Source organism: Anneissia japonica, unplaced genomic scaffold (genome assembly GCF_011630105.1).
Source record: "Anneissia japonica isolate Jap-2015-1 unplaced genomic scaffold, ASM1163010v1 scaffold1231_len1163931_cov198, whole genome shotgun sequence".
Taxonomy (NCBI): Eukaryota; Metazoa; Echinodermata; class Crinoidea; order Comatulida; family Comatulidae; genus Anneissia; species Anneissia japonica.
In genome coordinates, this window is record NW_022728604.1 from 931,587 (window position 1) to 946,367 (window position 14,781).

Here is a 14,781-nt window from a genome sequence, read left to right on the forward strand (position 1 = left end):
GTTTTTAAATTTTTGTGCAATGTATAGACCCAGGTTGTTTGTAATGTATCATTCGTAATTTAGCTGCAAAGCTACAATGATGATATTTTGAAATAAAACTTAAACTAGTAATTATTATCTCTTATCATAATCTACTACAGTATTATTAATATAATCTCTATTACTATCTATTATTATCTCTATTATTATCTATTATTATCTCTATCATAAGGGCACAGGTATGTTTTCTAAGGTAAATCTTATACTGGGACTTAGAGTTTGAATAGTAAGAAAAAAAATTTGACAAGTTTCGAGCCAACGACGATTTAAATACAAGCCTATATCTGCCAAGTATAATTAATGCTTTGATTAAGGTTTGCAGTAAACTTGCATATAACATGTGCTAGAATATTATAATTAATATTGGGTATCCGATACATAATGTCAATTACTACCATTAGTTTAAAAGGCGTAACATTTTTTTTGCACAATTTCTCCCCAAAGTCTGTTTAAAGCTATTTTTGAATAATTTAAGCAAATCATGGAAGCCTTCAAAATGATCAAGGTGTAATCTACTGTAATCACTACAAGGATTGATTATTTTTTTCTAATCATCTGCTTTTATTAAAAGAAGTTTAAGCTTTATTTAGGATATGAATATAATATGAAAATAGTTAACTGTAAAAATGTTAATAATGATCTTTTTCTGCATTTAAACATTTATGCAATAATAGGAAAAAAATGATGTTATGACATAAACAGAACAAAAATAAAAATACTCTTCCTTAATAAAAGAGAAAATTATTTGAAATTTTAGCAAAATATTTAGGTAGAGTAATCGAGTACAGAAAAAGACATCAATACAGTAAAAGTAGCATGCTACAGTACAGGAAAAAATTGCACTGTTGTGTATTTACTGAAGCATACAGACTGCAAATACAATAACTTGAGGATAGGTGTTAGTATGCAATATGAAGAGTATGTACTGCAAAAACCTATCCATACTACATCAGTGTACATGTAATACACAACCTATCCATACCGATGTATATTCTCGTAGTTTCATGCCACCGCATTCACGCCACAAGATAGATAGGTAGCATGGTCAAACTCATATCTACCTATGACCATCGGATTACTTAGCATGTATATCTTAAATTATAAGTTTTCGTAATATTGCTACAACTGAATAAAAAGCAAATAAATATCATCACCCTGGTACCTAAACTGAGGTAATCAATTTATAAAAATAAACACAAAAATAATCATAAAAATTAAAAATATATTTTGTGCAAAAAGCAACAGTGCTGCAGATGTGCAGGGTTTGGCAGCGGATATATAATTATATATATTTATATAATAATAATAGTTATATAAATATGTTAAATATTTAATTTCTTGTTAATCTAGATCTTGAGTTTTATAAATCGCCATTCGGTAGCTATAGCGATCTGAGAGACTTCTATATACCTTAGTATTCGGTGCTCGCCTCTGTACGTCATCTGCCTGCGACATGGAGTGAGAGGTGGGTTTCTTCAACGACACGGAGGATGTTATCGGGGAGGGGGTACTTGAGGCAGAGGCATGCATGGAAAGGAGAGGGTTGCCGACATTCGACTGCAGCAGGTAAACATACGTCTTAAATCTGGTCATCTGAAAAATGTAGAGTAAAAGAACGTTTGTGAGTTTATGAGGCAAAGTTGAATGACTTCTTATAAGCCTGTCAGTATTTTTAATTAAATTCAAGAAATTCTTGAACAAGTTAAAATATTAACTTTTTGTAAGGTATTTTTGAACAGTAATTGCTTTTCACAAGTGACCAGGAAATGGTAATATCCTTGATACCAAGTTTAATATGTGATTTACAAGTTAAATATTAAGCAATATAATTTATTTTAAAACATTTAAGACCGGTGGCACTCTCAAACATTGTGTTGTATTCATAAGTAACAAAGGGTATATTGAGAAAAAATTGTCTTATACACATGCCAAGTGTATATTAATGATCTGGTACTGTAGTTCAGTTTGTACAGTAACTAAAGAGAAATTGCATTATTATCCCAAGTCCTCTTTAAAAAGTCTATTTAAAATAGTGAGGAAACCATTAGAATAAAAGTATAGCAAAAATTACTGGATGAATGAGTGCAAGAACAAAATGAGGCCTACCTCATACTCTAAATACTCCCTTTTATCATCCCAGTCCTTAAGTACAGCTGCTCGAGCGCTTTTATCAGGAGGGTAACTACGATGCTCCTCTAGTTCATGTTCCAACTCAGCAACCTTGGTCTCATGATTTTGAAGTTGCTCTGCCTAAAAAATGTTATAGACATTGATAATCATGAGTGTATTGCAGTTAAGAATCGTGAGTGTGTTTGTATACACAGACATATGAGGCATGACATCCCAAAATGTTAAGCTAAGTAATTAGCATAAGAAAGTGGCAGTATTGTAGACTTTGGTACAGAGAAGCTGCAATAGTTTTCATTTTTGTTCACTGATGCTGCATTTGAGATGGTAAGCCTCATATTTGGATGAGTTTTGATGTATATAACCTCTTCAGGGTTCAGATGCATCCAACTTCTCTGCTTTAAATTACTGGCTAACAAGGTGGTAATGTGCTTGGTGATCCTGCATCTGGTCTAAGCAGGTTTGGTAGGTTTATGTTCATGGTAAATATTTTGGATGTTGTGTTGGTTTTTATTGTGTGAACGACTGATCATCATCGCGTATATCAATTCAATAGAAACAAGGCTTCAGGCTAACAAATCATTTTACAAGGTGATTATTATTACAGTATTATTGTTACTATCCAATGGTAAGGGTTATAGTCAGAAGCCCTTTTTAAAAAAAATTGTGGAAAGTGCGATACAAATATCATCTTTATCAAATATCCAAATGCTAAGGCATCTGTTGTGAACTGTGACCTACTCTGCTGAGCTTGGAAGAGGAGGATGGAAGAAGGGGGCGAGTGAAGCGTCTCATAGACCCGCAGCCCGCTGGTAGCGGTGGAGTGGATAAAGTTGCCGCTGCTATGTTGAAGGCTTGCATCCACAACTGCACTTCATTAGCATCCCTGAAAGAACAGTGAAATAATTAGTTTACTTGACACTGAGAGATACAACACTACCAATCAAAATAAGAGAAAGTGCAGGACACTCAGTTTCGAAAGATCAGATATAATATGCATTAATGCAGGTTCACATGGAATCTATTACCGTATATATTTGCATATCAGTCGACCCTCATATAAAACAACACCAGAGTTTGAGAAGATCTTTTGACGATTTTTATATGTTTCACTGTCAGAATTCTTACTTTTTGCTGTTCTTTATGATCTTAATACTGCATCTAGCCGGCTAAAAACGGAGCCAAATGCAGGGCTAATCTTTCAAATACCATTTTACGAGAATTGAAATGTTCATTAAAATGTTATTTCCCCGTATTTCAAATTACGTTCCTTCATACTAACATTTTAGTAGATTAAATGCAGTAGTAAATTAACATGTTACGGACGATCCGCACAAAAGAAAAACATGATTAAAAAAATCTAAAATTTGTATGTTGCGCATATAAGACGACCTCCTGTGTTTCGATCATAATTTGCTATTTTAAGCCTTGTCTTATACGCCAGTATATACAGTAATTGATAATATGTAGTACATAATGTGTTTAATCAAAGCAGGTTCCTGATAATGTTGATGGTACTTACGAACACTGTGTGAGATATTCGCTCCAATCAGAATGTCTTACTCGGAATACATTCGTTCTTTTACTATATTCTGTATCCTTGGTTGCTAAGCAATGATGCAGGCTATGTGACTCCTTAGGTTTGTGGAAATTTAGTTGGGATGCAATGTCCGACTAAATAAAATAAATATTTGACTTTTGACGAAATAGATCAAAACATATCAAATGAGAGAAATATATACAAAAATAAAAAAAACAAACGGTTTAACAATAGTATGTGATATTTACAATCATCTTTGCAGTATATCATACTAAACAATTATATAGAATACTTACATATTTTATAATACCATTAATTATTATTACACATAGTATTAATCACTACATAAAAGCACTGTATAGAAGCTACAATTAAGAAATACAATACGCAGGTAAAAATGAATGCTTAAACCATACTATTTATCCTAAAATAAGAGCATGGTTTACCAAATTATTTTTAAGTATTTGTGATAAAAATGAAAAAGTTTATGAAATAATTATTTCTTCAAAAGTTGAATGAAAAGTTTGTAATTGTTAGAAAAAAAAAGCACTTCATTTATGCTAGAATATTTTGCAGGCATGTTACAGAAACTTGAGTACTCGTTTCTGAGGCCTGGCTTACAACTAGGGCATGATCGTATTTTAGATTACATTTCAGTTCAAATTTGCAGCAGATAATTATTAGCTATTAGATGAGAGTAACTTAAATTAATGTATTCATCTAATTATTAGGAAAATGTTGCACAATATAAAAAAATGCAATTTTGATGAAATAATTTTATAAAAAATGAATTATTATTATAATCATTAACATTATGATACTCAATATTAAAAAAAATAGATAAAAAAATGCAATTTTGATGAAAAATGTGTATAAAAAATAAATTGTGATAATAATTAAAATCAGGGTTATTTTGATGAAATTTTATATTATAAAAAAATAATTTGAAGACTGACACGAAGAATTTTGATATTAAATTGCAAAAGGGAAAAATTAAGGATTTTATGCTTATTCAAGCATGCGACAAGTCAATATAAGTACTATGAAGGAAAACTAAAGAGGGCAGGCTTTAAAATGGCAGTTTCTCAATTCTCGGTGTCACGTCATCTAGCGCTGACAGGAAGCGGAGTTGGATTTGTTGTAACTCTAAACTAAAGATTTAAGAATAGATATAATAACTGTAAGTCTATACTAGACCTAGGAATAAGACAAAACATTATAAGCTAATAGTACTGTATAGTAGGTTGACTACTAGGTTCATTTGCACTACTACTACTACTACTACGGACTTAAACCCACTATTAAGAGTAAGCGTAACTAATAGTCTGAAGTTCTGTAGAAACCATAGAAGTTATAGTACGTAGACCTTGATTTTACCAGAAAAATCATTACTTACCATAAAATCAACAATAACTGTATTGCTTTGATACTTGTCTCAAAGGCTCATTTATATAACAACATATTCTATACTTATATTATTAATTCAATCTCTTAGTTGATGTTTTGAGAGTTTTCTAGATTTTTCACCATAGACAGTACATCTACATCAAACAAAATCTACATATATTTGTAGTTGGTGAAGGGAACAATCCAAAAATAGTTCTAAGACCTTCTACAAAGTAGCTATTACGTTAAAAAGACCAAAGGCTTTGCATCCCCACCGCAGGATGAGGTACTTTACAGTAAAGTCCTAAGGACATAATTATGGCAGGAGTATCTCGCTACATTTTGTTAACCAGAGTAAAAGCGAGAGCAAAATTATTGACTTTTATTGATGTTAATAGCATTTTTTAACTGATGATGTCGAAAATGGTTGGACACTACGCCATTAGCAGCGTAATTAAGATTTGGAAGTCCTCACATTAGTAATGGTGGCTCATTAAGAAATCTGCTTCAGGACTGCTTTAATTCCTTTCATGACAACAATACTATGAGACAAAAAATCGAAACCCGACGACCATTACACTTATAGATTTTATAGCATTGGCTGATTTTAAGTAATTCTGTATAAAAGTAACAAATATATATAAATATATTAATATTAATAATTAAGACAAGGTAAATCATTTTTGACAGGTGTCATTCCGTGTTAACAAGTATTTGATTAAACAAAAATGTTTTGTTAGATTTAAAATTTATTATTTACTAGAGCAAAAAAGCATGGCAGTTTGCAGAACTGAATTGAGAAACAGGAAATCATTCTAAATATTCATTCAAATTGCTATTGTGATAATTAGGGGTGACGCCAGGATTTGCCCGACAGGAGGGGGAGGGGCGTGGTCGAGCTTCAATTAAAAGGTTTTGGGGCCTTGTGGCCTTGGGGGCGAATTTTGACAATTTAGGGGTTTCAAAGGCTTATATAATTGATTTTATAGTCTACTAATATGTAGAAAATACATATAATTTTTTTTCCTCCCCGACGAATTGTGCATTTTCACATCATGACCATCATACATAGGCACATTGTGTCTATATATCGCAGAAAATCAGTGATAGCTTTAGAGCTTTAAAACTATTACAGAAGTGACAGTATGTAAACATGGGTGTGGGAAAAGTATGTATTGGTGGCCCTATTCTGACTGGTAAGTTGATTAAGTTTGATTTACATTCCAGAAGGAACATTAAAGCATAGTTTAATAAATAGCGATATATGAATGCCCCTCAACAAGAATCCCCAAGAAGGACTGGAACCCAAATGGCAAAGGACATGTTGGAAGATTTAAGAATCGGAGACAGGATGGGACAGAAAATATTATTGAAAGGTCAAGGGTCAAGGGTGCAAGGTGAAGGGTGGACCAAAAAATAGCAGATGACCTATGTAGAGATAAAGCTGTCGACACTATCACATTTTATGTGACAAATTTATGTTATGTGCCTATATATGGGCATATCACAGTTTTTTTGTTGCATACAATTTGATAGTACTGTATAGACAAAGCTTAAATCTGCTAGGATGGATGTTAAAAGGATTTTCAACTGACAGACAATATGGGGATGAGAAGTATGTCAAAATGGCTATTTACACTTTTAAGAAAAGGCACATATTTCTTATTTGCAAAGCATTTCTATATTTTCAGCCGAATAAACAAACAAAAGTGCACCACATTAAAGCAGGGAAATTAAAAAAAATGAAGTTAAAATGGTAAAAAAAATGATAAACTACCGTGGAGAGGAAAAGAGCACAAATTATTACAATTGAATACCAAATGAAAAAAATGTCATAACTTTGTTAAATGGTTTTCGATTTTGAAAAACAATGTCACATGCTATTCATTATGAGAGTCATGAGTTGATTTATAACTAAAATTTGCAATAACCATATCAATAAATATATACATTGAGGACAATATTAATTAAATTATTGGATATCACATGGCTGTGTGACACATTACTGTTGCTCTTGAGTTAAAAATCCTCTTACGATGTGGTTTCAAATTTCAAATTTAAAAAAAAATAAATTAAACATTTTTTCTGTTTTGAATTCATATCATATAAATAAATTGTTTGTGCTTCTCATGAATTATATTGAATTATTTATTCAAAAATAGTACTATCATTATAGATAGTCAAAATTAATAATAGTTAACTCATTAAACATATTTGAGAAGGGGTAATAAAATATTACAGTTTTAAATAAATGTAATTTTATCATGTTATTGATATTTATAGGCTTATCCTATTTATATGGTTTGGTTTTATATGGTTTTCTGGATTTTTAGCTCCGATGAGGAGCTCTAGAAACACTTGGCTGATTGATTAATAGATCTTTTTTATCTCTACTGCCTATATTATACTGCCTTCATGAGGAGTTCTAGAAACACCCAACTGATTAATGGATCTACTTGAGATCCATTGCCTCTATTTTACTATCCTCATGAGGCTGATTAATTAATAGTTGATTTCGATACTTGGAGTATTTATTATACTATCTTATTTGATTGATTAATAGTTGTTTGATTAATAGATTTTTTTGTAGCTCCACTGCCTCTATTATACTGACCTCATTGGAACTTTCGAGATTATGAGAACTTGTTAACTAATAAAATAATATAATATTTCAAGCTTAGAGACTACAGTATGACTTCAACCTGAAATGAAGAACTATGATTATAACTACAGTAATCATGTATACTTTAAAGTGATGTACCATTTAACAATGAGTGACTAAATTGCAAAGAAAACCACAGTATTAGTTGCAAATGCGGCAGATAATTGTGCATATTTGAAAGGCCATTGTTAGACAAATAGTGGAAGACAACAAAGAAATAGTTTTTTTTGAAGATGAGACGTTCTTACACGATCCGTTGCATTGCTGCTATCACCTTTTTGTTCTGCTAGTGTTTCCTCCACACTAAAATCCTATAGAGATTGAATATGACCTGTCTATTGTTAATGGCTTTTTGGAAGATTATGGGAAAAGAATTGAGGTATATGGTTATTATTTTGAGCTGCATCTGCGTGGCAAGATGTATTTCTTCCGTGCAGTTTATCTGTGTGTGATTTTTATTACTGTTATTATGACGAGCGTCCTATCCAAAGGAGTAGCATACTCTCATTTCCTTTGCGCTAAAAAACTGGGCCTAGACTCCACCCTTTAGAATTTTAGAAAAATTTACTTTTTTTTAAATCAACTGTTAAATCAACTCTTAATGAGACAGAAGAGTTGGATCAGTTTGACTTAGTGAAGCATAGCATTGCAATTTATCAAATACAGCTTTTTAAAAAAACATAAAACGATGTCTTGCTTATTCCATGAGGTTATGCAGTCTTGCTTATTCCATGAGGTTAGGCACTGAATTGGCTGCATCACAAACTATTCATGGTGACAGTGACTTCATTTCAAGATGTTGGGCTTGTATTTTTGCATGTTGGCCTGTTGTCATGCTTACTGAAAGTTTACGAGCATTTCCAAGTAATCTTTTCAGTGCAGTGTTTGGAAAACAACTTTCAAATGTAATCCAACACTGTCCACTGCTAGTGCAATAAGTTATAATAGAAATTTTTATCTTAAGCAAAATATTTTCTCATCTTAAATTCAAGACATGATTTTAGAAAATATGTTTGAAATGTATGAGCGAGAAATTTGACTTAAGAAAAAGCATGGATTTAAAGCAAAGAAAAGAAGATTTTTATTATTTTCCAAACAAGTTTGATAAATCCAGAAGACATAAGTATTTAAGGTACACAACTTATCCTTTTTATTTGTATATATTATATCGTTTTAATTATGTCTTTTCTGTTTTGTTTTAGAATTGCCTCAAGGAGGATAAAAAATTGATTGATTAATAATTGAATTATTCATAGCTTGATTGATTGATGACTACAATGATATCATCATTAAGGAATTGAATTATCATTTGATATAACGAGCAGAGTACTAAATGTTATGGTATAAAACGTTGTTTAAATATATCTTATCAGGAAAGCTGGGACTACTTTCAGATGAGAAGGCAAGTATTGTAATAACCCTACAGTATCCCCCATGCAGATTTCCTATCCAAGGTAAACTACATCTTCTATCGTTCTGCCTATAGGAGAATCTGTAAATTACTTCATTAAACCTATTTCCAAACTTCAATTTTCTTTTTTATCCGCTACACCCAACCATTAATATTCTATTTCATAAAGCAGAAACACCCTTTTATAATTACAACACTGTTTAATAAATACTTCAATAATATTAAATTACTAAATTCATTACAATAATATACAAAGAGTACATGCTATCAGGTGAAGAGAAGAAGATTAATACCCAATTCACTTGAGACAAACTTTACACGAGATTTGCTAGAGGAAATATAGCTTTCTTCCTTGCTGCATTGCATCCATAAACATTTGCATTTGTGTCAGGTTAGCCTGCATTTCGTGAAAAAAAAGTCAGTTAAGAGGAGTGTGACACTCCTAACATATTTAGCGTGGATCTTTGAGCATGCTCACAAGGCGTCACATGTATCTTTAACGTTTGCATGCCAATTGGTTCAAATGTCAGCAAGAATAAAGTTCAAATGTTGTGAAGAAAATGACGATTTTAGTAGAAATATCTTGGGAAGTTTTTGTTACATTTAGCACGCATCCCATATAACGTTTTGTCTCTTGTGAAGTGAGTATTATTCAAAATTGTGCAGCAGTGGTGAACACCAATTTTCAATAAATGATATTTAAGTTGATGAAGATAAATCTATCATTGATATGTATAGTGGATACAAATCCAAGAATTTTAGATTACCAATCTGTTGCTTTATCAATTAAGCTGTGATGCCTAGCTGGTGTTCTCCCATGGATTGGATGGAAAAATGTAATCTTAAATATTCTACCCAAGGCCTAGCTGGTGTTCTCCCTTGGATTGGATGGGAAAATTTAATCTTTAATATCCTACTCACTGGGTGTGTTCTCATATAAAAATTTGATTTTTTTCCCCCTGGATTTTGGGTTCCAATATCAGCTGAATACAACTGTATTTATTATTACCAAATACATATAAGGTGAAAAGGATCATGGGATGAACTAAAGATGGGTAAGACATATCACATGATAGAAACATGGAGCTTAATTATTTGTGCGTATGATTATTATGATGATATATTCTGAATTGACTATTTCATCTAAGCTTAATTAATTCTATTTTCCTGAAACCATGGCAATAGTCTGTAATTAAAGACCAACATGCAATCCAGTTAAACAGCGACAAAAACACATAAACTTAGTCCACAAATCTCACATATTTCAAGGTCATAGCAAATATAAGTTACTCAACAGCCCAAGTCTTCCCCTCTTACCTTATGCAAATACAGAATAAGACCTTTTAATACTGCATAGTACATACGCCATGACCTTTTGCCCTTTGGAGCTGTAAGACAGGAAATAATGTCACATTACAGAGTTTCAACAAGTATATTCATTTTCGATTTGGAGTTGTTTTCACATGTTTTGTGCTGAAATCTATAAAGGGCAGTGGAATGGTTGATGCTTAATTAATTCTGTAAACCTTCAAGTAACATCAGGATTATTAAGAGTAAATCAAATCAGAAGGAAAAAAACTTCAATAATGCATGACCATTATGAAATCCATATTCAAGGAATTGGTATTGAATGTATAATCTATGTGGTTAAAAAACAAAGCCCAACAACAAAATCAATTAAAACATTAGTACCCATTCTAGTCTGTATTCAGACTATAAAATTTTCTTTGACAAAAAACTGTTGTATGCTCATATATAGCCATGATGTGCCTATATATGGTCATTACGTGATGTCATCATGACCATATTTAGGCATATCACATGTTTTTGTCAAAAAGAATTTGATAGTTTGAACAGGACTTAATAATAGTTGAATATTATGAGCCACAGCTTTCCCTTCCAAGGTGTATGTAATATCATTACAAAATTAAATTGCTTATTTAAAGATGTATTGTCCTATGCTAAATACCAAAACAATCATAAAAATATTTTTTTTAAATTAACTTGCCCATTTTAAAGTAACATAAAAGTTATCAACTTGAACATAGAAATTAGTGTATTTAAAAAAATTGTCTACCCATCAGCTTACAGCGAAAAATAATAGAAACACTTCTAGTCACTGGAAGTGTTTTATTATTTTTATTATACTTTTTTGGTTTAAAAATCAGGGTACACATTTTTTAAATGATGTACCTATATATGGTCATAATGTGATGCATTCACGACCATATTAAGGCATGTCACATATATTTTATAGTTTTGACAGGGCTTAAAAAATCCAATAAAAAATAAAATATAGCTCATTGAAAAGTATTAAATAATTAATAACTTTCAATGGAATACAAATCAAAATAATTCTCTTTTCACTGATTTACTACCAAAACCCTTAAAGTGATTACTAACCAATTTAAAGTTCTCCATGCAAAAGAATTATATTAAGTCTGTATACGTCTGTTAATTTACTAAGAAATAGTTCGCTCAATTAATTTTCAATTCAAATGAAGGCTGGTAACTTACTAGGTTGAACACACAACAGTTAGCAAGATTTTTTTTTTTTGACAAAAACATGTGACATGCCTAAATATGGTCGATGACATCACATTATGACCATATATAGGCACATCATGACTATATATGGGCACACAACAGTTTTTTTGTCAAATAAAATTTGAGTGTCTGGACAGGACTTTTAAAGTGATTGAAAGTTGATTTTGAGGACACCAGAAGCCTTAGTCTAATAATTAATGTAACCTTTTATGATGAATACTTATCGTATATGATTGGCATGACCTATGCCAACGAGAGACAAACTCTCACTGACCCACGGCTTCTCATTTCCTCTTAGCAATTCTGACTTCATATGTATGTCTAAATTTCTTTTAAGAAATATCTAAATCTGGTATTAGGCAATTTATTTTTCACCAACATCATTATTTCACAGCAATACCATTATTTCAAAACTATCACATTCTTAAAATATTTACTGTTATTTGTGTAATGCTTCTATATATTTCAATGCAATTCTTAACCAATGTTTATTTTATATATTTAATTAATTTCTTTCATATTCAATAGCAACGGTATTTTAGGTTGAGGCATCCCCAAACGTGGAAATAAATTAAATACTTTTTTGTTGCACCGATTCACCACCCCTGGGCTCCACCACTGTCAGGACCTCAGGAGTGGGGTTATGTTCCAATTGTGAATCAAAATAATTATTAAAATATTATAAAATTATTATAATATTTAAAAAAGTAGGTTTTCCATTATAAATCCATATCTAGATCTAAAATTTTACAATTATATTACATATTAACTCGGACATCATAATGAAAATTATAAATATGTTGGTTGTTGGTTGGCTGGCAAATTACAGTTATTACTCATGAAGCTTATTTTCAGATTTATGCACAGTAAATAATGTATAATGATGAATACAAACGAAAACAAGGAACTGATTTTCTTATGAGGTTTAAAAAAACAACTTAAATCAATCTTAATTCCAAATGCACTTAATCTTCAGGCTAAGCATTTCTATTCATAAATGTTTATTAATGCGCGATACTCTGTTAATTCGTACAGAGTCATGAATCATGTGTGAAGCCCTTTGTAGCACATATTCAAAGGATTTAATTTGTTTATATATTAAAAGGTATAGTGACTGTGTTGAGAACAATGTATCAACTACTTATTTTATATACTTAACGACACTGCCTATGTTTAGCACAAATTTTATGATTCATTTATTTAAAACTAATACGTAAATAAAGAATACAAAAGATGATTTGAACAATAAAATTCAACATTTGGATTATTCATTTTGTATATTTAAGTTATTAGCTTTAGTGAAAAAATTATTGCTATATAAAAGATACAGAATTAAATAAAATAAATATAGACTTTCCACACTCATAGGATCGGTATCAGTAACATATAGGTTGCCACAGTATCGTCACTATATTATAAGGGCTATATTAGCATTTATGCTTCACAACAGCCCAAGAATACAGTAAAAATACAAGGGAAAAAGAGAAAATACTCTACATACACTCTTAAATTGGCTGGTACTCAATATAAGTTTTTTCATGATAAAAATTCTGTAAACCACCAAAGCCACTTTGAAAATATGACAAATATGTGTGATTTGCCCATATATGGACATAATGAAATGATGTCAATTTGTACTATGGGGCAAAAACACTGATATTTGTCACATTAAACTTGACAGTTTGGCCAGAGATTTAGTCGCAGACTTACTCTTCTTGCCATCAACTTCTTTGATATTTTTACGCATGATGTACCCTTGCATAAACACCGGAGCATTTGGATCGCTCTGAAGCTAAACATAAAAAAAAAAAAAAAGATGATGTATTTTTATAGTAATCCAACACTTATTAAGTATTGTTATATCCATATCACATCCATATATGGGTATTATGATTTTATATCATATCCATATATAGACATAGGTATATCATATCTAACCACCTCTTCTAGGCTTCTCTTATAACATTATTTGAATATGGCATAATTATATGCAGAAAAAGGTAAAATTAATGTAATTACTCAGAAGTAATTCAACATCACCAACAATGCGATTACGCATTCATTTTTAGGAACGTGATGAGAATGAGACACAGAAAGATGTACATAGCTGAATTGATGATTCCACTACAACTTGCATTTTCGCTATTATTATTACAATAGCAATAATAAATGGGAAGATGCACTGCCATATGTTATTATTAATTCTTTATCTGCTCTGCAGGTGGTCGGCTTCCTGTTGGTAGGTGTGGAGTTCACTTTAATATGCTCATATTTATTTCAATGTATTTTGTTGGGGTTTTTTTTATATTATTTTTTACATGTTTTGTATTTAGTAAAGTTTGTATTGAAGCTAAACGAAATAAAATGAAAATAAAATTTAATAAAAGATTTAAAGGTTTAAAAATAGGCTTGTGTCTCCTTTGTAAATATAGTGAAGGAGGCTTACAGCTTATAGATTAATAGGCAGATGGTCTTTAGAAATGGACACGGAATGGACATGTGGAGAGGGAAAACATGAGGAGAGAGGAAGAAGGAGAGGGAGCATAAAGGGTTGAGATTTTTGTTGAAAAGAAGGAATGGAAAATATGAAGAAGAATTAGTGGAAAACGAGGCAAGTGGGAGAACAGAAGGAAGGTATACAGAAGGAAATGGATGGAGGTGAAACAGAGAAGAAAAAAACAAAAGAGTCAGACTAGTGTTAGAAATTTTTGCAGAGCTCCACAAGCGTTTGGTTATATTGAGGAACTTTCTATGTTGTAGAAAACCCCCCCAAAAAACAGTATGAAACACCATGCAAGTAAGTAATATGGAACGCCACTGGTGCCAAAATCAATTTATTTTTAATAGTTTTCACTGATTAAGACAAAATTAAGGGACTGCAATCCAGTCTAACGAAGAAAGGGAGAAAGGATGACAGAGGTATAAAGGCAAGAAGTAAGAGAAAAGCAAAGAAAAGGATGGAGAGATGAAGAAGGAATGAGAGAGTGAGGGAGAAACAAAATCCTTTATTAGTATGTTAAGTAAATATAATGTAATAACCAGCTTATAATTGATATTTTATGTTGTGAT

The 14,781-nt window shown here is 31.3% G+C and overlaps 1 protein-coding gene across 6 annotated transcripts in view; it reads right to left on the reverse strand.

Annotated features, from left to right (window-relative positions):
- The window catches only part of LOC117114356 (PH and SEC7 domain-containing protein 3-like), a 58,576-nt gene that overhangs the window by 7,820 nt on the left and 35,975 nt on the right, over positions 1-14,781 (reverse strand). For 5 of the 6 annotated variants that reach the window (XM_033258002.1, XM_033258006.1, XM_033258004.1 and 2 more), the window contains 7 exons: positions 13,423-13,504; positions 10,483-10,553; positions 8,003-8,065; positions 3,689-3,840; positions 2,908-3,052; positions 2,146-2,289; positions 1,450-1,632 (listed from right to left, as the gene is read on the reverse strand). In XM_033258002.1, coding sequence (XP_033113893.1) covers positions 1,450-1,632; positions 2,146-2,289; positions 2,908-3,052; positions 3,689-3,840; positions 8,003-8,065; positions 10,483-10,553; positions 13,423-13,504 — 840 coding nt within the window. The remainder of the gene's footprint in view (positions 1-1,449; positions 1,633-2,145; positions 2,290-2,907; positions 3,053-3,688; positions 3,841-8,002; positions 8,066-10,482; positions 10,554-13,422; positions 13,505-14,781) is intronic. The other variant, XM_033258003.1, reaches the window with a different exon arrangement.